Below are 13,508 nucleotides of genomic sequence, written 5' to 3' on the forward strand. Positions count from 1 at the left end.
CAAGTGGATCAGGAAATGCATTTAGCACAGGAGTAATATGTTGAAATCAAGTACTTGCGGCCCACATGACACAATTCAACACCTCCCTGCAGTCAAAGGGATATCTTACATTGCACCTAAAGTAAAGCAAGTTAACAAACAATAAACTGGAAATTTTTATGATTTTGTCTTCACTCTATAAGCCAATCAAAGAAATCAGCCAGTTAATGGAAATGAAGAGGGGTCTGGAGGAGGCAAGTGCAATAGTTACATAAGTGGTCCAAACTACATACCATTTTTTTTTTTTTACACACAAATATTTATGTTAAAGTTAAAAGCACATCAAAACTCAGAAAAATCATACTAGAACCAACAGAGGGATTTAAGTAGATTTTTCTGGACCAAAAAACCACCAAGCCTACAGCCAAATCAAGTTTATAGTAAAACAGAATTATACTTATTAAAAGGTCCTCACACTATAGTCTGATTAAAATTACTTGATAGCTGACACTTCAGGTGTTCGAGCTGGTTTCCTCCAATCAGAGTGCTCAATTTCACACCCAAACCATTCACTGTTGCCAAGCTGCCAGAACAATCTGTCAGTTCACTTTCAATTCCTTGTCTGGCATTCTTTTTTGATGTGTTTGGATCCAAATCATGGACCTGGCACTTTTATTTAGTGTTTCATCATACATGATAACCACACCACAAACAATACACACAAATAACTATGCAAATGAAATACAGACACTTTACACATAGCAGGAACTAAATACTATTCGATATTTCCGCACAAGATGTGATTCAGGATCGCACATGCGGTTATCATAATCACCGAGATCGGCTTACATTATATAAGCTTCACAAAACATTGCATGAAACTGAGTTTTTGAGGCTGGGTGATCATAGTCAAATATACAATAACTTGCCTCTGTGACGTAGTTTAGCACAATGGAGCTTATTAACCTGCCATGTTGGAGGTCGTTTATCAACTGCCATGAAACTTTAGTTCTAATTCTTTGTCATGTCATTTTTAGCATCATACTGACTTTTTTTTAATTTTCTCTTTTTTTCTACCTATCATTCTTTTTTCATCTGGAATCTGCCTTTGTCATCCATAATCTGCAACCAAGTGCCAATGAGGACTGCTCATCAGTTGTGGTAACATGGCAGCTCATGCAGCCAGTTTGAGGACAGTTTCAGGTAAAAAAACAATAGTGAGACATTAGAGTTTGCTTTTCACACTGAAACTGAACTTTCTCTGTCTTGAGTTTGCTTGTAATGGTTGCCGTGAACAAGGCAATTGTGATTTTTAACAAAACGCATCTCCTCCTGCAGTTCAGTCATTGGTAACTCAAAATCAGCTGTCAACAAAGCACCTCTCATTTTTGACATACCTTGCTATCACCACTTCCACCATTACTCTGCGTTACACATTAACAGCATTTGTGAAGTAACTTGTCTTGTCTGTGTGTTACATATAATTGAGCAGTAGTCAGTGGCCGATGTGGCAACACTGTAGTGACAAGTTATAGATGTCAATTATCAAGTAATTTTAAATGGACTATAGTTGAAATCCAAGCAATGGAAGTTTACAAAATCCTACACAAGACTAACTCAGATTTCAAGATTGCCTGTCAGTCTACGCAGAATCTGGTTCCATTAGAGATGTAACTGCTGAACATCATTCATTTTAAAATCTGTGTCATCAAGCACATGCATTATACAGAAGAAGGCTGGACTATTCGGTGTGTAAATTACCTCAGTATAACTTCTGGAGCAATGTATTCCGGTGTTCCATAAACTTGTTTGTCAGAAAACTGCTTGGTTTCCTTGTCAATGTAGCCTTCATACAGATTAGTTGCCACTGTAAAAAAAAGAAACCAAGCATGAAATAAGTTTTTCTTCACAGACAATAGTAATAATAATAATAATAATAATAATAATAATAAACACATTAAAACATATAAAGGAGGTTAACAGCTTATGTGGTGCACAGATTTTTTGTCACGTGACATTCTTTAGAGTTTCTGTATAATAAGTTTAGTTTCCACTGTTTGAAATTGCTTTAATCAAGACTTGGGAGTAGTAGACAAACAACAAGATTCAAAAATATAAACAACAAAAATTACTGATTTTAAAACTTATGTTTTCAGCATCTTTTGATTGAGTGGTGTAATTATTGTAAATAAGAGACCAATGTAAACTGCAAAAGAAATTGTTCTTTTCAAGTGGTTTTCCTCTTTTTGAGATACTTCTAAATTAGCACCCTTTTAGTCCAGTCCTTCGCCACAGATGTCTTATGCATTACACTGTTGTGTTTTTATTGCCCCAGATGCAATATCTGAATTATTATCTGCCAGAAAATGACACAATAAGAATTAAGGGAACAGTTCAACATTCGTATATGCTATTTTGAAACTCTGCCCTATCTATCTGGCACACTGTACATCTATGCTGCAAAGGTTCCAAGCACAAAAAGCAGGTAACTGCAGTAAATCTACATAATGTTATGTGTTCGGATGAAAAACATGGATAAGGTCATATGAGCCTAGAAACAATTTTTGTACAAAGAATTAATTCCAAATTTTTTTACCAAATGCAAAGCAATTTGAACTCTAGACCACTGTTGCATTTTCTCAAACAGCTGAGAGCAGCACTATAATATGAACTGTGAATGCATTAGTAGATACTTTGTCATAATCTCATTCAAGTCCAAGTCCTAAAGCTATGTCATCAAACTAAAACAATTAGCACTAAAAGCACATTTATTACAAACACGAACATACAGCCAGAACAGAATGTACAGTCAGAACAGAACTGAACTTCTGGATGGGGAGTGCTGCTACACAAGATATTTCAAGAACCATCCAGAAATTATAAATACCAAACAACAAGTAACTGATGGTGGTTGGGTTTCAGCTGGCGACCTGCAGCACATTAGTCACTGACCTTAACACTGAGCCAAATTTCATGCACCATAGCTCGCTACAGTGCTTCCTCTCCCAGAGAAACAGCAACCCACTGTTTCAAAAGTTCTCAATGGAACTGACTTCTGCACCCTGGGTCTAGATCTTGTCAATGGTCCGCTGCATGGCATACTCACAGATACTCACATTCTGGCCACGTTGTTAGCTCCTCTTCCTTGAGACATGCATCATCAAAGGTAACTCCTCTCATCGGAGCTTCGCGATCTGTGAGTGGGTCTCCAGTTCCTTGAACCTCTCTGCATCAATCTGCATTCTGGACCATAGTAGGGCTTCATACAAAGAATACAGAGGATGTCTCTGTGCTTTTGTCTTTTCAATGAAGAGTCATACCCTTCGACTTTGTATGAGACTTTTGATGAATGAAGGATACAATATGGCCCAAGAAACATTTCAGTAACTTTTCCAATACTCCCACTTTTTACACAGGCGTAAAAAGGTATAACAAGTCTCCTGGCCTGTATCGCACTGGCCAATGCATGGAGTTATTGCCCCCTCTGTTTTTCTCGCAGGTGCCCAGGGTCCGCAAGTGAGCCAGCTGCCTTGCTCCCTTGGTCCTGGTGATAAGATGTTCTACACAGCCACCCTGAGTATCATTTGGTTGAAACAGGAGCAATGCACTCGTGTAGCCATTGTTGTTTTGACCACATGACCATCAAATAGAAAGAATGGTGTGAGCCTGTAGTGTGTTCCTCCACTGTATTGTATGTGAATGTCACAAGGAGCAGTATAGTATCCAAATCTCTCAGATTGACTTCAACGTAAATCAAGAGTGTATGTGCCAATTTCTTACTGAAGCATTATGTAAGACCATTCATCTGTGATGATAGGCAACTGTCAGCCTGTGGATGAAGGCTCATTGTGAAGTTACCTCCAATACTAGTCTCATTTGTCACAGTCAGACATCATCACACTGGGTGCTCCATGCTTTAAAACGATGTTTTCTATGTTAGTCTATCACAATGGTGAATGGTTCTCCAAATAAATACAGCCAGAACTTACTGACGAATTGTAGAGTACTCAATTGTAGAGTAGTTCATCTCTGACTTGGAGAGTACTCCGTAAGTGAATGATATCACTTTTCCAGCACCTTCCTGAATTTGCACTAGAACTGCACCTATCCCATAGCCGCTATCATCTATGTGAAGCCCTGTCTCAGCATTCTTGTCATACAATGCTTGTGCTGGAGAAGACCTCCTTAATGACATGGAAAGATCTTTCTTGCGCCTCATTCCAGGAGAATTTGCCATGCCTTGGTGCAGAAGTCCTTTACAAATTGCTAGTAGTACAAGCACAATCAAGAAAACTTCTCAAATCATGAATGTGTCCATGGTTGACAAAAACTTTGCTCCTTTTAAGCTGTGCAGGGTGTCATTAATACACAGGAATGGATTGACATCTTTCTTTCCAATTTTTGTCAGTCATCGGTAGTTAACACAGAAATGCCATGTGCCACCCTTCTTCACAAAAAGACACATGAGAGGACCGAGGACTCTGAATGTTCAATGATGTCATTGGTGTCATCTTGCAACATCTTCCTCACTTCCTCCCAGATTATTCACCACTGAGCTTGCAACAACCGACATGAGAGCTGGCTAATTGGTTTATAACCACCGGTGTTGATATAGTGTTTTAGCATGACACACTTCATTTGTCTTTTCTCCATGCCAGATTTGAAAGCATCTCAAAACTGACACAGAACAGCTATCTCCTGCCGATACTGTTCCATTGTCAGGCCAGATCCTATTGCCAGTTTGGTAATAGCTTCTTCCCCTTTATTGCGTTTTCTCGAGTATCAGTTTTTCATCCATAACACTAAGCTGCACTTCCTGGACTGGTTTGGCTGTCCCTACACATATACTTTTAGGGTCGAGTTGTGGCTGCTTGTGACAATTAGTGATCCAAAGCTCTCCTTGACCACATACAATGCTTATGATCATTGCTGACATGTAGATTTCTTTTGTGAGCCTGAGTAGCATTTTGTAATATACAAAAGCTAAACAGTTGAACTGGGCATCTTGACTGACAACTGGAACTTGTCTTGTTGATGATGGTTTGGTGCTTACTGGCGCTCAAGAGTGATGTTATCAGCATTCATTGATGATGGTGGGATAACAATGTCTTCAACAGCAAACAACTGATTGGAACGTGTACTGAGGCTTTCCGGCAGTCGTTCTTCCCGCGAACCATACGTGACTGGAACAGGAAAGGGAGGTAATGACAGTGGCACGTAAAGTGCCCTCCGCCACACACCGTTGGGTGGCTTGCGGAGTATAAATGTAGATGTAGATGTAGAACCATCTCTATCATGTGTGCTCGTTGGAACAGCTTTATCAATCTGGAACTCTTATCTTCCTCATTCAACGCCTGTTTGTTATGCCTGCAAGAAGTCTCATACAAGAATAATCTAATGACTACATTCAAATGAAATGACAAATTCAAAGGCTGTATTTTGTCATAGATAGTTATTCTTGCAAGATATGTTCCTGTCAGTTGGATGTATTTCCCACTTACGGCTTTCAGCAAAATCGCTTTCATATCACAGAATATGACTTCTTTAGCTGACGATGATATGTATCTGATATTCAGAAAAGGAGCACCTAAAACGACTAGCGCCTGGACAGGTTAGTCGTTGATGAGATTTCCTGACATCTTGGGGACTGTCATTCATTCAGAATTTTTATCTGTGGCAGCCTCACCTCCACAGATAGTCACCTCATTTAGTTTTCTTGAATTCAGTGGCTATGTGAGCAGCTGGTACCTCTGTACAGCAATGACAAACGGCTGCAATGTGTTGGAAAGCAACCTCGTCCAGGGTACGGTGATGGCCTTTGTCCCACAAAACAACTACAACTGTCAACAGCTGAAAGGCATGAACAGGACTGGTGGCACATTAGTCATTGAAATCTCACATTCCTTCTCTGCAGTATCTTACCAGGGCATCCACAATGGAAACATATAGACCTCCAAATGTCTCTTCTTCTACAGAGCATTATACCTAATGTACGTTGGGTTGGGTTGTTTGGGGGAGGAGACCAGACAGCGAGGTCATCGGTCTCATCGCATAATTCCCGGATTTTTCCCGGATTTCCCGGTTAAAAATAAACTTTCTCCCGGGTAAAAACACACTTTTTCCGTCCCAAGTAACAGTATATTTTCCTTCGGAACTGCAAAAACTTATCAATCCTTTGAATGGTTATGGTTTTGGACACGGGCGTAGAATTTTCCGGCACTTTATAAAACGAAACTCAGGAAAAAGACACGTTTTGGAAATATCTTTGATGTGCAACAACATGTACGCTGCGTATTTTCGTATTATGAAAGTATACATCGGAATTCCACCAAACACTGCATGTTACTTTCCGAATCACTGAAATCGAGATTGCGATGTGCTTTTGTAAGCCAGTCATAGCTCATGTCACGTGATCTCGCCAGCTGATGACATCTAATATTTAAAGCATAGGGTGCATGATGTTTTCAGCCAATAGCAACATCATTGTTAAGTAGTGGTAACACACAAGTTAATGGTTTAAATTAATATACACCGTGTTGCTACAAGAAAAGAAAAGCTTTCACATATAATATTGCTCTCCAAGGTTAATAAACTGCAAGAGAAGCTAATTCACATATAATGTTGATTTTTTTTACTTACACTTGAAGGTATACCACACAAATGTGCCAGTAAAATTTTTAATAATGACATAAATGTCTGATCTTCAGGGTTCGAAATTCTTCTAAATGGCTCGTCATCAAAGAGTTGATTTTTAAATGAGACTCAAATGCTCTGTAATTTAAGAAATTCATGGTACATTCTCGCGCATAGTCCAACTTATGTTAAAGGATATTTACTTTGAAAGTAACGCTTTTCAAACCAGCATTCCCAATATTTTTCCGCGACCTGTTAGAAATAGGTTCGTTTCAGCATTTTCCATAGAGCGCCAGGTAACAGGCGACACCGCGCTTGCACAGCTACCATGATGTAGGAAGCCCGTATGTACGTACATGTAAAACATTAAAAGATCTTACATTCTGTTGTAAAAGCAGCAAGACATCACAGGGTACTCCAAGAGCATCAGAATTTCAAGAACCATACTAAAATGTGCACATTTAAACTGCAACTTAAAGTACACATTTGTATGTCCATATTCCCAATGAAGTAGACCTCGACCTGATATTAAGCTTTTCAGTGTGGTTTTCGGGGTGTAAAATTTCTTGGAGCACCAGTACTGTATTACATCATGTTTGGTTCTTTATTATGGCATAATGCCATACGTGCTAGAAGATGAAAACGTGCACTTGAAACACAGCGAACAGTTGAAATTAGCCAGTACTGTGAAATTAAAAATTTCATTTCAAATACATTGACTGCCTCTGCGGAAAAGGTTAATAAAAGCCCAATTTCTTTAGCAAACAGACAAAAATAACTTCACTGTTCCGCAAGGCGATTAATGCTTGACTGTCCGAAAGGTGGAAATAAAATAAAATCTGAAACTAATTAAATATTTAAGCCTTTCATAATTATGTGAATGTATTATAATTCACTTGATACCTCCCGGCCACAGATATCCGTTTTGTTTTCATTTGACGTGAGAGTAAAAGAAGAGGAAACAGCAAAATTACTAAACATAAACACGGGTCACGTGGAGACTACCCACTATAACTATCAGCCCCGGAGCTACGATGTTTGCGAACCGGGTCAATATTTAAAAAAATTGAATTTACAAAATTATGTGCATCTTATAGGGCATATCATTCTGAAAAGTTTGAAACATAAAACATGTGTGTTTGAGAAAATGTATGACTTGCTATTTGGTCTTAAGTGTGCCAAAGTGCAGTGCCATGCCTCTTCAAACAGCATTCTTCAATCGCACGTCACTGTATTTCGCTCTGTGGAATTGGAAGGTGTATATTTTGTAAGCGATAAGCGATGCCATCAAACTATATTCAGGACAGAGGAAATTGAAATGTCCTGTGGTGCCTCTCCTGCTCCCAGTCGGCCGGTTTGACAGCCTGCCCCTCTTTTTTATTACTATTTTTTTTTTAAACTCTTCATTCATAGCGGATGGGATTATTTGTAATCGGGAGTACGTGAAATCTTCAGAAAATTTGCACTCTTTATTGTCTGTTAGCTGATAACTTGCTGTTTTGTGTGACATAAAATTAAATACAGGATACATAAAACCAATAGAGGCAAGGGACAAGCAAGAAAGTACACACTTCTTCAATCCTTACCACCTATAATTTTTTCTCTCTCTAATCTTGCTACAGCTTTACATGGCGTGCTTTCCTTTCTACGCAAGAAAATCAACTTATGATTCATTCAGAAATGAACTTAAAATGTATTCAAAAATGTTCAAAAATCAACAGGGATGCGTTTCAAAATCATATAAATAATCGATAGATCAACGTACGCTGGATGCTAGGCGCTTTGTGAAACAAGTTTTTTTCCCCTCGAGAATATGAATTTGGTGCCCCCATTTCCCGGCAGCATCTAGCTGCTTGCTGCCACTGTTTGCACAGACAACAGCCACATTCCTGTAGCCAGAAGCAGGAGGACCTACTACTAAAACGCGACTCAGCTTCGCATGCGCATGAGCCCACTCTTAACTGCTAACACGAATCAAATGTAAACAGTTGTGACTTCATGCTCATCGGATGGAATTTGTTGTTATGAAGTACTGTCTTTGTAAAGCCTTTTACACATTTGCTGTTGGCACACGCTTGCATGAGGACTATGTGTCGTCGTCGTATATGGCGCATTTCCTTTACAATTTAAATTATTTTCCTTTTTTTTTCTCTCGTTTGTGTTTTATTGTTGAAGTATTATTCTGCAGTAGCGGGATACAGTAATATCCTTTGTTAGAGTAACGGTTCTCACCAGTCAAAATTACAAAAATTTAACTGAAAACTAAAACAATGAAAAATTCCCGGAATTCTAAAAAATTCCCGGGTTTTTCCCGATTTTCTCCCAGATGAAAAAATTTCTGGGTTTTTCCCGGATCTCCCAGTTGTCCCGGGTCGTATACACCCTGCATTAGGGAAGGACAGGGAAGGAACCATCCCGGCATTTGCCTGTGGCGCTTTAGGGAAATCACAGAAAACCTAAATCAGGATTGCCGGACGTGGGATTAAACCATCCTCCCGAATGCGACTTGGTGTAGGAGTTGTTTGTATCTGCATTCGTTGTGTGTTGGATTGTTATTTGATGATTGCGGCATATGGCGCAGTCCATTCATCCCAGCACATTTGTGTGGTGGCAGAGATTGTTGCCAAAGATCGGTACATCTCCTCTTCAACATTTTCTATTACCTCCTGATGCATCGGTTTCACATTCATGTCTGCTCTGTCTTGCTTACTCAGTCTGGCAGGTCCCTTTGCCATAAAGTTATCTCTCTCTTCTCTCTCCACCTGCCATATGAGAGAGGTAAGGACATGATTGTCTTCTTCAACTGCTGTAACAACCAGATTGGTGAGTCGGGCATATTTCTTTATCTGCTGCTTTTTCTGTTGAATCTTCTAAACGCACTGGTACCACTTGATGAATTTCTTGGTGGTTGTGACATCCTTTACCAGAAGAACTTGGTACATACGTTCTGCAATTTGTTTCATCAAGTGTGTGATTTTGTCAGATTCTATCATAACAGGATTCACAATGTGGCATAGGACAAAACACTCTGTATGTAGAACTCTTTCCCCATGAAGTTGGGCACTATTCTTTAATTGTTCTTTCACTAAGCAGACTTGCTTCTGATTGTCACCAAACACTTTCTTCAGTTAGACCTGGAAATTATTCCAGCTACTGAGCTTCTCTTACTTGTTCTTGAACCACTGCTGGGCTGTGCCGACCGAGTAAATGTACACATTTACCACATACATTGCATCATTCCACCTGTTGCATTTGCAATTCTGCCAAAACTTTTCAGCCATTCCGTCATGTGTTAACCAGCATCTCAGAAGAACACTGATGAATGTCTCATGTGCAGCAGATCTACTGCTGGCTTGGAATCCATCGATCTCCTTAAGGGGGTAATCCTCTTTGAAAATTTCAAAAACTTTTTGCTTAAAATGATCTCTTGGGTGTCTACTTTATGGTAGTACTCATCCCAAGCCGCCAGAAACTCCATTACTGAGTTAAATGATGATTTGTGAGAAAGTGTCTCTGAAAGCTGTTCCCAGTTGGAAAAAAGTCAACATTGTGGTCAATGTGGCACCATATAATTTCAATGACGGCCTAACAGGCATTATGGAAATTATGAACATGCTTGAACTTGAGATCAGACCAGCCTGTTACAACTTCTGCATAAATGCGGATGAAATGCGTATCGAGCAAGCAGGCAGCAGATGACAGAAGTAGCCAAAGAGGCCCACACGACCACCATGGCCACAAAGAAGATTGAGGAGGACTGCCTTTTGGATCTGGAAGGATTACTGTATGGTCCAGGAATCACCGACATCAATATTATGAAAAGAATAGTTGCTACTGACCATATAGTAGAGATGCTGGGTTGCAGATAGGTACAACAAAGAGACTGTCAGAAAATGAGCTTCGTCAAAACACACACACACACACACACACACACACACACCTCTGCACGATCACAATCCTTCCCTCCAACAGCCAGAGGCTGTGGTCATTTTGTGTGTGTGTGTGTGTGTGTGTGTGTGTGTGTGTGTGTGGTCTATTTACAACGAATGCCTTGTTAGTCGAAAGCTCAGTTTCTGAAAGTCTTTCTGTTGTGCCTATCTGTGACTCAGATGGGGATGGATGGATATATTGATATGGGTGCACGACAGTAAGGTCTTCAGCACCCACACAAAAACAGTTTGAGACAAGTGTCGGTAAAATACACTAAACATGAGTATAAAACAGTATGTAAAATAAAGCTAACAAAAGTTGGAAAACATTAGCTGAACAGGAAGAAAGTGGGAGAAGGTGCTAAAATAATACAGCAAATGGATGCAGCTGGCTGCCCGCAAGAATAAAAATGGAAGGGCCAACCACTCTGCAACACACTAAAACCTCCAGCCCAAAAGTTTAGGCCAGAGTCCAGACACATCACAAAACTTTAAAACTTAGTCATACTCGTCTCACCATCAGCTAAAATAGGGGGTAGATCCCCACAAATATTTGCTTCTGCTCTTGCATCATGGTATAAAATGCACACTGTTAAAATATGGTGTAGAGAGATGTGTATGCCATGCGCATCACAAAATAGGATCCTCTCGCCGTAGTAAAAAGCTATGTGTGAGAAAGTAGTGCCCAATTTGAAGACATTTAAGGGTCACTTCATCCCACCCGAGGAACTGGCAGGAGGGATGCCAAGGGCGGGTAGTTGATTTCAGCAACCACAGCTTATTGACCATTACTGCCAGCCATTCCTCATCCCACAACTGCATGCACTTCCTGTCCTCTCCACGCCTCCTTGACAGTCCAATAAGCCTGTTCATTTCCCCGTATCCATACATGACCTGGCACCCAGCAGAATGACACCTGCTTTCCCTGCCATTGGGGCACTTATAGTTGATCGTATATCAGCTGGGCCAACGTCTCAGCTGAGTACAGATTCTGTAATGATTGTAAGACACTAAGGGAATTAGAGCAGATGAGAAACAGTTTGTCCCGAATACATCACATGTTCTCCAGTGCCTTGAGGATCACGTGGAGCTCTGCTGAGAAAATGGTATACTCATCACGAAGGCTAACTCTGGTGACACAGTCAGGGAACACAACAGACCAGCCTAGGGAACTCCGTTGTTGGAACCACCAGTGTACACTACTGTGAAACTGTGATGTGCATCTATCTGTGATGTTAAAAAACAGAGATTGAAATGTAAAATCTGGCATAATATCTTTATTAAAATTTGGTCTAGTCTAAAATAAGTCTGGGCCTCCAGAGAAGTCAGGGTGGAAATCTGCTCCAGCCACGATGTAAAACATTAAGACAGAACACATGCATCTCTAAAAGGTAATCCTGTGAGTGAACCTCACAGGTCCTCATTGCCCGTTGCCAGTTATGGAAAAGCCCTTCCATTGGAGGCTGAGCAATGGAATGGTATGAAGGTGTGTGTGGTGTGGACAGTGTTTATATGCCTGGCACACTGTAAGTAGCAGTCACCTTATGTAAAGTGGCGGTTCACCAGCCCCTGCACAGTGGTTTGGTATAAGGCTTGTTCTGAACACTCCAGTGGCAAACCAAATCCCTTCATGGTGCAACAAGTCCAATACCTTTAAGTAAGAGGAGCACACCGTGCACCCATAGCGTAGCCATGATTGCACAAATGCCCAGTAAAACTGCAGTAGCCAAGTCAGTCTGCCCAGCATGTACTGTGGCTAAGACATTTTGCAATTTTAGCACCTTAAGGGACAGTTTCTTCAGGTCCTTAAGTAGAGGCAACCATGTAAGCTTAGAGTCAAATACGAGGCCCAGAACCCTCATTATATTTTTAAAATTAAGAACAGTGTCCCTTAAGAACAGTGTCCCTCATCCTCAATTCTGGAAAGGTGAAAATGGAATGAGAATGGTTAAAAAGAACACTCATAGTCCTCTCATTTGAAAACTTTGACAAGAGTTAGTTGCAAATGACGTGTTGACACTGTAAGGCTTGAAGAAGAGCAAAATACATAGAAGTCATCCACAAACAAAAATACAAGGAGGATATCTTTATTTCGCCTTGTGAGGTATCGCAGCATACTGTAATGGATTCTGTCATGACCAGGGGATATGTCATGAGCTGCAGACAATGCAGAATCCATCTCCCACATGGAAAATGGGCAGTAGTAATTTTCATCAGTAGTGGACCAGAAGTCCACACTGCTCCTCTCAGCAACCACTCTATGGCACTGGAAACCTGGATCCTGACTGGCAGTTACAGTAACTGTGGCAAGATAGGCACCCATAGTCTGGGCAATCTCTCATGGATTGGTTTGGAGAATACTGTTCCCCATTACAGCAGCCATCGCTCCTCTCCCATAAATTCTCCTGATCATCTCCCATACAACAGAACTCTTCGTGGAACAATTGATGGTGTTCAGGAACTGTTCCCATGACCTCTTCATGCTCTCTTGAACAATCTGGCAACATTTTGTTCTCACCACCCGAAAGGCTGCAAGATTCTCTGCAGTTGGCCGGTACTTGATCCAACACAGAGCCGCATGCCTAGTCCCGATTGAACAGCAGCATTCGTCACTCCACCAAAGGACAGGCTGCATCTTCAGCTGTCCTGTGAACTGTGGAATGGATGCATTGGCAGTGCGGTGAATCATTTTGGTAACATGATCCACCCATGTTCGACATTGGCACAATGGTCAAACTGGGCTAGCTGACTACAGGGTGTTACAGAAAAGTACGGCCAAACTTTCAGGAAACATTCCTCACACACAAATAAAGAAAAGATGTTATGTGGACATGTGTCCGGAAACGCTTAATTTCCATGTTAGAGCTCATTTTAGTTTCGTCAGTATGTACTGTACTTCCTCGATTCACCGCCAGTTGGTCCAATTGAAGGAAGGTAATGTTAACTAGAACACGTGCCTTTACAAGT

At 40.6% G+C, this 13,508-nt stretch overlaps 1 protein-coding gene across 4 annotated transcripts in view; it reads right to left on the minus strand.

The window, feature by feature from the left end:
- Positions 1-13,508, minus strand: part of LOC126248637 (microtubule-associated serine/threonine-protein kinase 2) — a 258,768-nt gene that overhangs the window by 90,258 nt on the left and 155,002 nt on the right. For all 4 annotated transcript variants that reach the window (XM_049949815.1, XM_049949816.1, XM_049949814.1 and 1 more), the window contains exon 14: positions 1,741-1,846. In XM_049949815.1, the coding sequence (XP_049805772.1) occupies positions 1,741-1,846 (106 nt within the window). The remainder of the gene's footprint in view (positions 1-1,740; positions 1,847-13,508) is intronic.

The sequence above is a fragment of the Schistocerca nitens genome, chromosome 3 (assembly GCF_023898315.1).
Source record: "Schistocerca nitens isolate TAMUIC-IGC-003100 chromosome 3, iqSchNite1.1, whole genome shotgun sequence".
NCBI classification, from domain to species: Eukaryota; Metazoa; Arthropoda; class Insecta; order Orthoptera; family Acrididae; genus Schistocerca; species Schistocerca nitens.